Here is a 16,438-nt window from a genome sequence, read left to right on the forward strand (position 1 = left end):
CCGAAGTCTTCATTACTTTGAAGGTGTATCTTCGGTGGCATGCATCGTTCAGTTATAGTGACAAACAAATTACAGAAACATAAATTAAGACAGCAAAGAGAGTTGAAAACTGAGGCTACAAGCAGCACCTCTTTGCTAAGAGGCTGACGAAACCCTCATCCATTGCTGTCACACACAACTGACTTGAAACTTTTCTGAAATGTGGCTAGAAAAAGCACAAACAAAAAAAGGGAAATGCTCTCAACTTGAAACTCCCGCCTTTAAGAACACAACTGCTTTTCACCTTGCAACATGAAAAGACAACCTTTTCACAGGCTCACACAAAAAAAGCCAGACTCAATCCAGAATACATCAATGGTTTAGGCTCTCTTCGGACTTCAGAAGAATGACTCCGTGTGTTGTGCCAACAGTAAGCAAGTGCCTTATCGGCCAGGCTGCTCCTTCCAGCACCAGCCTTCTAAATCCCCACCTCTTCTTTGAGAGAAATTCCATCCTCAACCAGAGAAAACTCTCTCAGTGAGTTATTTTCCAGCAGAGTACTCTCTTCATTTCAAAGGACCTGCTCTGATAGGCTTCCGCTCAAAAATCCACACACTATGCTAAATTCTATACAAAGGAAAAAAACCCCAAACACATAGAAGCTGCGACAGAGGCACTCAGAACTGCTACATTAATGCCACAGTTCAGTAATCAGGGTGTTAGATAATAATCAGACTGATTTAGGTTAGTCTTAAGTGGAAAGAAATATTTGCTAGAAGATGAGAGACAAAACAACTTCCATGGACAACTTCTGGACATCTCCTTGCATCCACTGGTCCCTTTGTGTTGATTGAGCTTCACCCTGGAACACAAAATCTCAAAACTGTAGCTAATAAACACTCAAGCAAAAAGAATCCAAGATGGTGCTGTCTTCAGCACTTCCTCTATTTCACAGCATGAATGGTATCAACTACAACTCTGAAATCTGAGATACTCCTCCCCTTTAATTGTAAAGGCGTCCTAGCTGCATTTCAAGAAAAAATGCCTTCTAATTAAGTAAAAAGGCAAAAACCAAATAAAGAAATAAAGAAGCTCAAATATAATAAAATTAGTGCATTATTAGATCAGTTAAGGTTTCATTATCTGCCCTTTTTCCTCCTCCATATCACAAGACTACGACATTGATTTTAAATCCTGGAAATCCATAGGTTTATTCAATTTTGTTTATCAGTTAACAACTGTATATGATAAACCCCAGCTGCAAGTAATTTATACACTACCTCCCATGTTTTTCAAGTGTCCAGAAAGAGAAAGAGAGCACAAAGCAGGTTCCTGTTCTCCTGTTTAGAGGTTTTATTCCCATTTAGAGGTTTCTAAAAGAGGACAGTGAGCTAACTTCTAAAAATGGTATTATTGCATGAAAAATAATTTTAAACAAAGTATGTGGAGATTCACAAGAAGCCATTATGAAGCCTTTCACATCCTTACTTTGAAGTTAGTACATAGAAACCAGTACAGATTAAGTCAGTAGAACCACTTGATTCTTTCCTTCAATCAGATTCGGAAAAAAATGATTGCTGAACTCAACATGTTTTTGGGCTTACAAATGAAATCAGGGTACTGCGGTAAAGGTGAGAAAGAAACCTGAACTTTCACAAAGGAGAAAACTGCAAAAAACATCACTAATTGTGAATATAACCCAAAGGGTTGGCAAAGGGAAGCAAAAGGTAACTACAGTTAAAGCACATTTATCAGATTACTGATAGCTTTTCTTGATTTTAACTCAAGTATTTTAAGTGCCAATTTCAATTTTATGGTAGGCTTAACTATAAATTCATACTTTTGTATGCAAGTAAAGGATTCATAGAGCAATCAGAGCTGTCAATTCACCAACTGTACTGTTATCGCTTCCCGTTATAGACATTGCCTATATTCAGTGCTGCTCAGCAATCTCACACCATCTTTCACATTGCAACAAAGCAAGAGAATTCAGGGAAATTATGGCAAAGACTGCAATTCTGTTCTCTTCTCTGAAGCTCTTTGAGCTTGCAGATGACCAGTTTCAAAAGGTGTAATAGCAATTCAGCTCAGGAACACTAACTTTTAAATATGCCTGTCATGACATATTTAAGACTATACATCTTTCTTTTTAGGAGCAAATGAAGAACTAGGAGCAGTTGTTTTAAATGAATGACATACAGATCACTGGGCAACATTCATAACCACGGCATTAATCATTTATTCATTCACTTTTCTTGGTCTAGACTAAAGCCTCCATCCAGGTGACTCCAACAAGGACGCAGCTTAGAGGCATATAACAGAGGGGCGTGATTTCAGTGTTGTTCCAGCAGCCTAGTCACGAGCTTAAGCAAAGTACTTGTCGTAGCTAATAGGTATTCATTCAACATTAAGAACCTAGTCCTGAATTTAAAGCGATTCCAGGAGTATGACATGAGTACGCTTCAATTCTGATCAGGCTCAAGATCCACTCATCAGGCAACACTGCACCCTCAAACCCTCACTTCAGATCATGAGAGCTCACAGAAATGTCCCTCCTCATCCCGTTTTGCACCCTGTGCACTCTCCCTAGGTGCTGCAGGGGAATTGCACCACAGTACTGAGCTGGTATGCCGTTCTACTACATGACAACTGAGAGCTCACAGAAGCCGACCACTTCGAAATTGCCTTGAAGTAAGAAAATGAGATTCATTAGAAGGTTACCAGCTCTTTCAGCCACTTTCAGGTTTTGGCATTTTTACCAAGTGTAAGAGGCAAAATGTACCATTTTTAACAGCTCTGTAGTTTGTCCTAACACCAGTACGCACTTCTCCTGACTGAAAATTATGGGAGGGCCACAATGTCCTACAGAGGGATGTGGGACAAGAAAAGGCTACTGGTGTGGTTGACAGCAAATACTCAAGTAAGATCAAATTCACTAGGTGAGCATCCTTTTCTTGGAAGCAAGAAATTAATCTATTCCTAACTTAAGAAAGAGCAATTTCACTAACTACCAAAGGCATGCTGCAAAACTTTCTGAGGAGCTGCCTTAAGAACCTAAGTTGAAGAAAATTCCAAATACTAAATCACTCTGTTAAAAATCTGCAATTGCCTTTTAAGTGGGTAACAGAAACCTTAGAGTTATCTGTATTTTGTCGTAAGGTCCTTTTCATCCCGAATTACCCTTTTATCCTATGAAATGTGCAAGCCAGAAGTACAAATGACCATTTCTCAACCAAAACTTAAGATGAGACAATAAAAATCTGACTAGTTTCCCCCCTTTGAAGTGAGGGGAACTGTGTTCTTAAATTTATCTATCCATTCAGGATGTTCAACCTGTTCCTAATGTCCTACCAACATTGTTGGGAGTGAATTTGTTTTGGTGGGAACCACTCATCCACCTCTAAGCGCTGCAATAGTCCGCTGCCCCGCTGAGGTGGCAAACCTTTTTGTAGTGGTGTTCAAATACAGCAGCAGCACACCGCTCACTGCTGTTCCCCTTATTGTTTTATTGTTTGCTGCTACAGACACTCATGGCTTAAGGGGTCTACACTCTCAGGGCTACCGGGAGGGTACCCAGTCTCCTATAAAAGACTGGTTTAACATGCAGTTGTTTTAATCACAAGGTCTCTAAAAAATTTTACTTATTTTTCTGCTGAAAACACAGAACAAATGAAAGGCAGTAGCTTCTAAATTCTGTGCAGCAACAGCTGGAACATAACATTTTAGATCATGTCCTTTGGCTCCTGTTCCCAACCACCATCTGGAGAAATCTCTTTCCGCACTGAAATTGATGAAAACTACAGCAAGGGCAGTAAAAATAAGCAGGTTAAAACAGATTGAAAATTGTCCTGCATTGTTCTATCCTGAGCAACAATAGGAAGAACTATTTCCATCAGCCCTGAAAATCAATCAAAAAACACCAAAAACCAGACTGCATATTCTTCAGAAGAAACACATTTTTATAGCACAAAGTATTGCTTTTGGGCTTCCTATGATGCATAGGCTCCAAGATCAGACATTTACTGGGTTTTCTGGGGGTTTTTTCCCCCTTCTCTCCGTTCCCCTCCCCCTTCTTTTTTAATATGCACACATTTTCACAACACTTTCATCACCTTATGGAGATCCATATGCAAAAATTAGACTAGGTTACATTCATACTTGGAGACATTAGTAATTAAACAACTGGTTTTTGTTTAATATTTCTTCCTCCCCTCCCTTCCTTTTTTGCACGACATTTGATATTCCTTCTGTGGCAAAACCAGCAGTTTGCAACAAGATGTATGTCAAAACTGGATTAGCGCACAGTACTCATTCCTTCAAATTCCCATTTTATTAGTTTGCAGCTGTAAGAAGCTCGAGCTGTAAGAGCACTGAGACACGGGAAACGTAGGATGAATCTGAGCTTCTCTGCTACATTACAGTGCACATGCAAAAGATCAAGTGTGGAGGAAGGGGGAGGCACTTTTCTTCATGCTGCATCACAAAAACAGTCAAGTACACATCAATTCAAACAGAGAAAAAGAATCATCTGCAACTTGTTTTATACAGCCCCTTAGCTTCACATGTGTTAGAAGCATTTAGAGGGGGCCAAATAAAGTTTTACATTAGAGCTTCTCCCTGCTTTCCTTTTTTACCTTTTTACAGAGACTATTTTACGTGAAACACTGATTAACATGTGCTACTAGTTAGAATAAACCAATGCTTAAAAAAAAAAAAAAAAAAAAAAAGAATACTGATCAGGAATCCACAGGGGAATTAAAAGCTTGGGTATTTCACTTCTAATATGCAAGCGGTTGCTAACAGCAACCTGTCTCCCTCCCACCCTGCCTTTAAAAGGCAGAGAGCATGATTAGCATGAAATGCCAAAAGAGATGTCCAATACCCGTCTTGTTTGCTCGAGGATTACATTACAAATGATAGCTTGAATTACTCTGAGCAGGTGCATACGTATTCTTAACACACATGCCGCATTAATTAAAAAATACAGGTTTAAGACAATAGAAGGCAAAAAGTGAGCAAGCAAACGCTCTACTGAGACAAAACCGAGCTGCGCACAGGCTCAGCGGAGCGAAGCGGTGGGGCACAGCCCGATCCGCATGCGAGCGGGTGACAGCATGGCTATGGCTCCCGCACGGCCGCCGCACTCCCAGCACCACACATTACATCACCAGCTTTGTGCAGGGCTGAGCCATCGTGCTGCCACCACTCGCTGCATCCCCGCATCCATCCCCCCAAACGTACGTAGGCAGAATACGAGTTATCTTAAGTCACGCACACCTTCCTCTTCCCCGCCCCTTCCCCCCCCCCCCCCTCCCCCCGCCAAAAATCCTCCCCGTGATCCCTCTAGCAAATTTCATTAGGGGAAAAAACCAAAAACAACAACAAAAAAAAAAAAAAACCACCCACAACCAAACCCCACCCTTACCACGTTTTGCTTTGCGAATAGATTTCACTGGAGAATCAACAGAAAGGGTGTTGTGGATTGTCACGATTAAGAAGGGAAGGTTGCATTTTTCATTTATCAAATTTGCTCTAGCAGATTATTTCCATCAGATGACAAAGGCAAGCAGCCTGAATCTTATTAGAGCTACATTTATATAGCTACTGAAGTACATGAATTTAACCTACATGAAGGCTGGGTGTTCTCTGTGAACTGCACTTACTCAGCTCCTTCTACGTTACTGTAATGAGAACAACATTAACATTTTGCCTTCACTTTCATCCATTTCCGTAAATGGATACACATTACTATAAATGCCGCATGTGCGCTTCCACAACTCCCGTCAGAAGCATACTCCCAAACTCAGCATTCAAAACCAGGGAAGGATTTCTCACCAGCACACCTATCCTCAAGTCATGAGTAAATCAGCTTCAAACTCATCATTATTAAAGATACGTAGCATATGCAATACTGAGACTACTGAGACATCCAAGACAAAGCAAGCAGCTCTTAACACTATTTGAGACAGAAGCCTCTAGACATAATGTTCCAAAGGCATTCAGATATCCAGATTTGTTTCTATAGCTTTAATATTTGCACGCATAATCAAACAATTGTTATCTACTAAAATAGTGTCTGATTTCTTTGGGAACAAATCACCTGAAAGCAGGGGCACTGCATTATACTCACAAGTGTGCTAATGAAGATCTACTTCATCTTTTTTTAAAAAAATCACATACAAACCCTTGGTCATTTTACAGGCCAAACTAGACAAAAGTTATTTAAACTTGACTGCAACTTACCACTTCCTACTACTTGCCAGCACAACAAACCTAGTCTAACAAATACTCGTGAGCTCACACTATTTCATGTTTAAAGTTTTAACTACAAATTTGTGGACCCAATATGGGTGCACTCATTAAAACAAAGTGCAGACAGTTAATTTTCTGTTAGCACAGGCAGCAAGTATTCAACCCATCACCTTTATTCTTCAGCCCTCTGGAGGATGGAGAATACAAAGATGTTATGTGCCCAAACCATCCAGCCATCCACCTCTGTAACACTACCTGCAAAATACCACCACTGGCAGACGTTTTCCTTATTATTTTTATTTCAATAGAGGGCATTATCACATGGGCATGTTCTAGCACCTCTGATCCATGCCTTTAAAGAACATGCTCAGACTTACCAAGTGCTATGTAGTATAGTACACACACCATGTGATACCATCTGCAAATCAGGATAACAACAATGACTCAAGAACTGTAAGTTATAAGATTTTAATTAAGTTCACAAAACCGACCTAATTTAAGCTCAATTAAAATGGGTTTGTTGGTATTCTACAACACTGACTCACTCTACACAAAATCCTAAATGTATATGATTTCCTGAAAAAGCTCTTTAAGACAACAATAGGAGCTAACATTTTAATTGCATTAAAAAGCAGCTATGTACTTTGGCAAGCATATGAATGCATTACTTCAGAAGTCTACAATGTATTTTAAAAGCACCAGGTAAGATTTTAACAATGCCTCTGCCTTCATGTCTTCGGTTCCAACATGATTAAAGACAGACAAAGTTGTCTCTGAAGATTTTAAACTCTAAAAAAATTAGCAGTCCATAGGTGTACTGCTAAATGGCCTAGCAAGCTTAATTGGAAGTATTAACTTCTGTAGAGTAGAACAGTAACAAACATGAAATTAGATTTTTCTTTAGCTGTTCTCATCTTTATTTCCTGCCGCCTAACTCTTACACCATCTCATCTGGCTAAAACACAAGTTTATGGCAGTAGTACAGCATGGCAACAGTTGATACATTATTTAGTTTGGCAAATATTTTTATTTTTACACATTATTAAATAAGAAGCATTCTCTACTAAAGTGCTTTTGGTTTAGAGCCACTTTTGTTGTAGACAAGTCATGCAGCAGCATTCTTACTTGCTTTTGAGCTCCAATACCCTGACATCCCATTCAAATTTTAAACTCTCATATCTACTATTATTTAAAAGAAAAACAAAAAAAAACCCTGAGAAATTAAGTTGTGTCAGAGGTTTACTGAGTCTTTTTAGCCTGGCAGCTATTGAAAGCTTGAACATGAAGTAGTATCATGACCTTCTCCAGCACAAGGCATTTGGTTATTCCAAAGCATACAGGCAGATAATGGATGTATTCTGGACTCAGCACAAGGGAAAGTGTTGAGTTCAGCGTTGCGTTACAGAGCATCCAGGTAGAAGAATGCAAGGCATGGACTCAAACCTCTCCCTAGAAGACTTCCCCAAAAGTTTTAATAGCTGATACATCACAACAGCCTCCCTCCTTGCTTCCTTGACTAAGCATGAGTGTATACATGTGTATACCATGCATCATCTAGTCCATTTGATATACAAGAACATTCTCACCAAGTCCTTTATGCATAGTGTTTCCCTGATTTACTTAACCACTGCTACCACTGCAACAACCGTGCTTGTGGCTAATGATAGGTCAGTTCATTGGCACTACTTGACTGCAAGAGTAACAGAAGTAGATGGAACATGTTACCTACTATCCATTTACTCTTCACAAGACCTATCAGGAGAACTAGTCCTCTTCAGAACTTACTTAACAGTAACTTCTGTGTACATACATCAGATTGAGACAGCTGGAGACCCTTTCCTCCAGCAGATGTGTTGACTCTGTATACTTCTCACGAGGATCAGACGCAAGACTTAGACCATTACCACATGCAACTCAACTGTATACAAATTAATCCCAGTTAGCTCAAACCAGTCTATTTCCAATGCCAACTTAGTCCTGAATTCTGTAACTGAGCACCAAACACAAACTCCATGGGTTGTAATTCTTTAAAGGAGGAGCTGTAAACAAGTTACCAGGATACATCTCTGTCAGAATGCTAATACTGTTAGCAGCGACAAAACTGCCCTGATTTCAATGCAGACTAAAAATTGTACAACCATCTCAACATCTGGGGAAAACAAATGTGAAGTACTTGAGACTCATTAAAAGTAAAATTTTCAACTAACAGGATTTATGCCTGAAATAACAACACACATGGTGATGATAAGCATCCAAGTTACAGCACTACAACACAGCATCTCTACTTGCCTTCATGATAGATTTGTTATTAAGCAATTGTTTTATGAAGAATGTTAATATAAGAATCAAAATCACCAAAGCTAGGGTTTATCTGGATGTATGAGAAAATACCTTGAATGAGTCCAAAATGCTTCTCAGACCGGGCCAGTATCAGCAGCTTACGTTGCCTACCAAAGCAGCCTGTCACTAGCAGATGTGAGATAATCCCATCTTTACGCAAGGCCTGCTTTTGACCTCTTTGGGTAATTGATTGCCATTAGAATCACTTTTCAAATTACTATTCTTACATCCACATTTTTTGAACTGTCATTCTTCCAGCTCTTGGCTCAGTGACTTTCTACGGATATAAACTCCCTGACCTTATCAGATTTTTTTTGATCTTTCAAATTTAGAGCACACTATTCCACATTAAAGATACTGGTATTTAAATATCTGATTTCTTGCAAAGACTTCCAGTCGAATGTGACAGTCAAGTTTATTGTGATTTCCCTGTTTTCTGTTGAACAAAGGCTTGAAAAAGCTGGTGATTCTGACCAATAGCCCTCTATTGCTATGGACTATTTACTTTGTAACGTTCAAAAAACTAAATCACTTTTAAATTGCAATTATAGCAAGAAGGAATGGCTACAGAGCCTCTAGATAGAAAGTAAAACTCCCCCCTCCACTTGCATTTTACCAGCTCAGCCCAGTGTCGTTACTTTTTAGTCTATCTGCATCTACCAACTGATTACAACTGAATTGAAGGCTTAATTATTCCACGCATTATAACTCCTTCCATCAAACATATTAACACAATATGATACAGTTAAGGTAGGCAGGAAGTAACTGCTGGCAGCTGGGGGACTAAACATAAAGTCCTAGAGAAAAGTTTTTGTAGTTATTTACAGTTTTCAAATAAGGAGATACTCCACTATTAAGCATAATCAAAGTGCTAACTCAGAAGTTCACTACAAAACTAAGATATTTTAATTTTCTGGTACAGACATCTGTACAAACAGTTATTGATAGCTCATTAAACGATTGCGGGGGCGTACATGTGTGCACACATGCACCGGCACAACACAAAAGCCAAGGGACAGTTTCTGTCAAGTTCCATGCAACTGCATTATCAAGGGTGTAATTCAATCAATATTCCCTTTTGGTGGCAGTGCCAGCTTAAGCCAGAGTTTTATGATAATTACCAAAAGCAGGCTGGGGATTCTTAGTTTGATTAACCACCAACACATCAGTAGTCCAAACAGAGGCTCCCATGCATTAAATCTTGTTTATCAAATGTAGCTGTCCATTGACAAACTGATTAAAAATAAGAAAGGTGTACAAAGAGATATCTCCTCACTGAAATGGGCATGTCATCTGGGAGAAAGACATTTTGGGAAGTTTCGCTCTAAGGGAGGAGACTGATACACAGGAAAAAAATTCATTATAAATAGAATTCTCCCCCAACCTCAAAAAAGAAAGGCTATTAAAACTGCCATGCTCTCTATCAGGAAGACTGTCTTCACAAACAGAACCCAGCACATGACGCTGGCAAGTATGCAGACTTCCAAACACAAATTTAAAGCAGCACACACAGTTGAGCTAAATACCAGGCAAAAAAACCCCAACCCTCTGTTCAAGCCAAGTGTGTACAGACTGTTAAGTGCAAGTCAAGTATCTGTAACTGATTTTGCACATTTTGGCTATCGTTTAAAAAAACCCCAGAAGTTGAAATACTCATCTTTGCCTTCCTTAAGAGAAGGCTGACTGACCATTATTGGTCAGCATCAAGGCATTCCATCCACATGGCTATGTGCATCTCCAACATGAAGGCACAGGGACATCAACAAACATCCTTCTTACTAACACCCTGCTCCCTCAAGAGCAAAAGGGTTTAAAAGCAAAACTTTAAAACATTGAATAAGCTGGTTAGAGAGCTATTTTGCCAAAAACCAATACAAAATACTTTTATAGCGACAGCCATGAAAATCTCTCAGATACTCGATGAATTTGCAAGAAACACAACTGAATTTAGAAAAAAATCCCAAAACTTTCTAAAGCTGACAAAGTAATCAATGATTGAAGTTATCTTAAATCGGGCCTATGATTAAAAGAAAGAAATGCAATTTAGTGTTTAAACAGACACTGAGACAAACTGTTTAAGGAACCATCAGTATTTTACCTCTGAGTGACACTCTGCAAGTCCTCTTCCAAAACCCATGTTAAATTAACCAACTTGTAAAGCACATTGAAACCAGTTCAATGATTTCAGTTGTGGAATAATCTTGAAAGGAGAGCCTCTATTCAGTCCAAAAAAAAAGCATTTGACTTACTGCAGTTCTAACAAAGTGACTGCCAATAATCAACTGAAATCACTACATCACACGGTAAAAGAAATGTATAATGTAGCCTTAAAAAAAATCCTTATGCTTAAATTTACAATCAAAAAACAAGAGAAACTAAGATCTACTCATTCAGTACATGCCTGGTATCTCTGTACACTTACAAAGTATAGTAGAACAGAAGCATGTTAGTGAAGACTATGAGCTGACTCTGGTACCAGACCACGGAGCTGATCCAGTTCTGAAATTCCAGCCCATCAAACCAGCAGAAGATGAGCTAAGTTAGATAAACCAACTGGGCCCATATATTTCTATTCAGGGGTAGCACACATTAGAAGCTTAGTTGTGAGTTTGAATTTTAATATACTGTGGCAAGCCCAAGCAAAGTTAACTGTATGTCATATGCCAAACAGAGTCTTCAACTGGGAAAGATCTTCAGTGGTCCTCCTTGTTTCCAAAAGAGATAAAGAAAATTTTTAAGAGAAGATTCATGGAAACCCTGTGTTACAATAAAATCAACCTAAAACAGACAAGAGCATTTGTTGGAAAGCCACTGGCGATTATGGATCACATTACAAAAGCCAGAATTACTGCATTACACTAGTCGGCTACAATGCCATCCTTTGAATTTTCACTCTCCAGAACAGCTTTAGAGCAAGAAAACAACAGTGTTGGTACTGGCTCAAAGATGTCTTTGTATAAACAGTTGTCAGGTGAGCAATGCTAGTTTGACACAGGCACCAATTAGCTTATCTGCGTACATCCCTATCTCCAGAATCTTCTTCATTTACTTGAAGTGCTATTTGCCCTGATCATACCACAAGCATTCCTTCTTCATAACGAGCTCAGTATCTACATTTATGCTCCCTTCAGCAGATGACTAATATTACAAGCACACTATTTTGATTGACACCTAATACCATAGCTGCCATTATCACTTACATCATGCGAAAACATGAAGTGTTACCCACATCTATTTGGAGAGTAAAAGAATACAGAATTGCTTTGACACATTGTCAAGAAGCACTGTCAAGCTTCACCCACCATAGCTATGTTTTCTATTTCTCCATCCTACAAGGTCATTAACTAACATGCAAGTAGAAAGGATTCTACCATACTAAAGGTACACGTTCAGTCTAATTCTTAATATTATACAGCAGCCTGCTATCACAAAACATAGTTCAATAAATCTTCAAGTGACTTACCATTGAGAAGTATCAGTACACCCGTTTTTTGGTATGTATCCCATTTATAAGAACACATTGTTCATACCCCAGAGGCTCAATATGTCTGTGGCCAACACAATGGATAAATTAAACAATGCTTGGGAACAACGTCAAATTAAAACCTTATCCCTTTATCGGAAAAAATGAATCCTGATGTTAGAAACTCAGATCTGAGTTCAAGACCCCAGTGAATTTGATATAGTTTCTACAGCTGCTAGATTTTTTTCTTCTCCAAGGAGCTCTATTTCCATGTAAAAACAATTTTCAACTAGTCTTGTTTGAGCAGTCAGGTGAAAAAAGGTACAATACATGTTCAAAATCCAAGTCATCTTTGTCAATGCCTATCTTCCGCCTGTACAGTTTGCTTGACTGTCAGTCTGCTTAACAGTTGCTCTGCCTGGATTTACTACCAAATAGGCTTTGACAATGATTGCTATTTAATCCTATGTAATACCCAGAGGCAACTGTTCCCAGATCAGAGGACAGTTTAAAAACAGTCTCCTCCCCAGCTACATACAAGTCTGAAGTTAAGCACTAGAGATCTTGTATCTGCAAAACTCAACAATAGAAAGGACCACTGTTGCAAATAAAAGCTATTAATCTTACATATATTTATCTATGACAAGCAAATTATTATAAATAAGATTCCTAATTAAATGCCTTATTTAAAATTTAAGGTTAATTATCTAAACTTTCTAATGTTTGTACTTTAGGGAATAACATGCCAATAAAACTGAGTAACAGGGTTCACCACCTGAGTGTCTGGACTCAAGCCACCCTTCATACAGTACACCACAAATGGCAAAATCTGAAATATGCAGTGCAATGCAATTTAAACTCAACAGTCAACCTTCTCTCTGCCCACTCATCCTACACAAGCCTACCGTTTCAATTGTAGAAGTTGAATGCTAGCTGGACACTCACTAGCAATTCCCAGTTATTATTACCCCCTTTGGAGCTATTCACTTCAAGGATCTGCAATTATTATTTTTATTTTTTGGTCGTATTTGGATCATCTGTAAACTTAATCCCATGCTTTGTTTTTATGAATTCTACTATCTAATCATCATGGTACAATATTAAACATTTGTTACATAAAAAGCTTCAGTGTACATGAGAATTTGCTAGCAAGGAGATCCCACGTAAGTACGTAACAAAATCTAGAATTATTTCCTTAATCATTTCATCCCTGCTTACATTTACATGAAACACAATACTTCGATTACCCCTGAACATCCACATCCCAGTTTCTGAATTGTTTATCCTCCTGAAGAAGATATTGCCATGACCTAAATGAAAGTCAACATACACACTGCTTTAAAACTATAGTGATACATTCAAAGTTTATCCTAATCTCTAAAACACTAGAAAATCCTTTTCAGACTAAAAATTAACAAAAAAAAACCTATCAGCACCCCAATATTCTGTCGTTACTACTCTACAGATATGAACAAATAACCTTAACAATTAACTGTATGATAAATTTATCATTTCAACATAACACATACCTAAGATTTAGATAACACTCTACAGCAACAATTTAATGAAGAACAAACTAAGCATTAGTAGGGTGAGGAACAACTGCCTACAGCACCAGATGATAAAATGTAAGATAAGATACAGTGGAGAAGAACAAAATAATCTGCTTGATTTCACCTTAAAGATATCTAATGCTCCATTTATTATTTCATCATCTCTAATCAAAAAGCCAACATACCTGAATTGTAATAGTACGTCCTATGGATTTAAACTCCTTAATGCCAGCTATAAATATGAGAGATTACTGCACTCAGTTAAAAGAAACTGGCTTATGTGGGTTGGGTTGAGAAAGACAAGGTATTATGAACAAAGTAAAAATTTCAGCCTACTTGCCATTTTTGAAGACTGACAGTGCGTCACAGGGCACTGACATGCTAGCACAAGAAATCCAGGCCGTAACTAGAGCACTTCTAGGCAAAATGACTCAAGGTCTCTACTCCCCAACAGCTCTGAAGAAGTGCCACATTTTATTAGACTACAGCTTAAGCCTTATTCACAGGCTGTTGTCTTAATGGTTCAGGACAAGCTGAATTCAAATTTGGCCTCTGTATTAGCTAAATTACACAGTTTGCACCAAGGAAAAAAGAATATGACTAATTGCTCTAAATTAGACATCACCACTTTGCTGCTTATAGAACCCAAAGACATTTAAGATGATGACCCTGAATTTAGACAGTCCTTTCTCATTGTAATCTGAAATATTACTCACTGCTGTTCTATATGGCAGAAGCATTTGGGCAGACAAAGATTCCAGCTTCCCTGTCAGCACTGGTCCTTCTACAAGACTCCTTTAACAACTTGTACAGCAAAACCAGGAGCAAGACAGATAATTTCCACATTTCTCCGTACATTTGCCAATACTTCATGAACTTCGTATTTTGTTTCCAGGACTTCCAAACAAAACAGCATGATTTTGTTAGAACAGCTAACAGTGGATTATCTCATTGAAAAAGTGATATGACTACGAGAGGCTTTTTTTTAAGCAAATCAAGACAGGAACAGCTTCTTCCTAATGTATCAGAAAGCGTGTCACTGACAGTTAGGTGTACAAACAGGAACACATTTGATCTGTGTCATGGAGCAAGTGCATCAATCCACAGCACTGATACTTTCCTGACAGACCTAGGACACGGGCTGTCTTAGTTGAGGGCCACTATGATTCCATGTCAGTTTGCTACACAAAATTACTAACCCCCCCCTTGTTCTTCTTCAGGAAATGAGAGTACAAAGGAAAGCAACAAGGAATCTCTTTCAGCCATTTCCAGACAACATGCCTCTAACATGACTCAGGCACTTGAAAGGGTGTTTTTTACCATGAAACACTGCCCCATACATCAGCAATTACTTCAGTAAGACTATGCCAACTATGTAAGCAATTCAACTTCTAACACGATGCCAGGGTTTACTGCTGAATATGAATGCAGCTCACTGTGACATACCAGTAAATATCTATGTAGTACGGCACACTGGCCTTGCCAACATCATGTGGGCAAACCTATCAAAGAAACAATTATCCCCCAAAGAATTGGGGGGGGTGGGGGGGGGGTGGGGGGAGGAGAAGACTGTCTATACACACTACTTCACTCCAAACTAAACACGGGCTACATAGGGAACTCTTTCATTCGCAACTGCAGGCACATTTGGGCCAGGCCTGCAACTGTTGAGTTCTCCCCAGCAACTGCCTGGCACAGCCCTGGTGCTCCCACCATGGGGACAGGGAGGAAGGCGTCCAGCTGCGCCTGCCCGTAACCCTCAGAGGCCACCACCAGCAGGTCACTTGCTCCTCAGCACACCCAGACACCCCACAAAGGCACAAAACCACACCGGGTTTTAACAGCCTGCATACCTACAGAAAGCAAGAGTACACATGGCAGAGTAAAAAAGTTATAAACTGACCACTGTCCTCATTTTCTGTATTCTTTCATACAACCTCACTCCCGTGGTAATTTTTTTTTTTTTAAAGTATCACTGCAGCATTAAATTAATGGAGTTAGAAGTTATAGCCCCTTTTTTCCTAGTTACATTTCTAAATCATTCTTTTTAGTTTACATGAGTACTGACAGAGATTTGGATTTAGGCTTACGGGGTAAACTTTTCACGAGTTATAGAAGCAATTCTCATTCTCCAAGTCTTTTTAAATATTCAATCTTATTTACATTTAATTCTCAGTATATTCTTATTCAAAAACTGTATTAGTTCAATGTTGGCATATCTGAAAAATCAATTACAACTCATAATACTACACATCTCATGCTTCAACTCAGGATAATTCCTCTCACTTAACATTCAGCCAGTTTGCAGAATTAACTTAGCACAGGCCTACATGTATAAAGGCACCTGAATTTGAGCAGTTGTGATGAGTTTGGGATTTTTGATATCCCTTTGTCACAACCGTTAACTGCAGCTTTAGTATTCTGCCCTTAGAGCTGATGTTTACACATCAGACTTCTGTAGTTTAAACTTGCACAGGAAGGCATACGGGATAAGAAGGACATGTAAGCAGTTAAACTGAGTAGTCTTTAGACGTTATCTTTTAACATAAGATGCTTAGACTGTGGATGAAGACATGAATCTGACATAACAGACAGTCCACGATTTCCTCTCCACCTGCATCAGAAACTCTGCTGCATTTCTTTCTTAAGATAGCTTCCTCCTGCCAGAAGCGGTCCCGCACCTACGTCTGTACTGCCAACGTAGAAGCGAGTTTCCTATTCTGCCTCAGTTTTCAGAGTGATAAAATTTTCTTCGCTCATGCAACTGCAGAAACAAATTTCAACATCAGCCATACTTCGTGCTGTCCTTACTGCTATCTTTAGGCCTGTATTTAAACAACTTTAAGGTCTT

General features: G+C 38.9%; 1 protein-coding gene across 5 annotated transcripts in view; it reads right to left on the reverse strand.

Moving 5' to 3' along the window:
- The window catches only part of TRIO (trio Rho guanine nucleotide exchange factor), a 255,751-nt gene that overhangs the window by 186,686 nt on the left and 52,627 nt on the right, over window positions 1-16,438 (reverse strand). The window contains exon 1 of one of the 5 annotated variants that reach the window (XM_055798729.1): window positions 12,035-12,107. The exons of the other annotated variants lie outside the window; for them this stretch is intronic. Coding sequence (XP_055654704.1) covers window positions 12,035-12,092 — 58 coding nt within the window. The 5' untranslated portion in view covers window positions 12,093-12,107. Of the gene's footprint in view, window positions 1-12,034; window positions 12,108-16,438 lie in introns of those variants that run through there. 5 annotated transcript variants of the gene reach the window in all.

This window comes from Falco peregrinus, chromosome 3 (genome assembly GCF_023634155.1).
Source record: "Falco peregrinus isolate bFalPer1 chromosome 3, bFalPer1.pri, whole genome shotgun sequence".
In the NCBI taxonomy this organism is placed as follows: domain Eukaryota; kingdom Metazoa; phylum Chordata; class Aves; order Falconiformes; family Falconidae; genus Falco; species Falco peregrinus.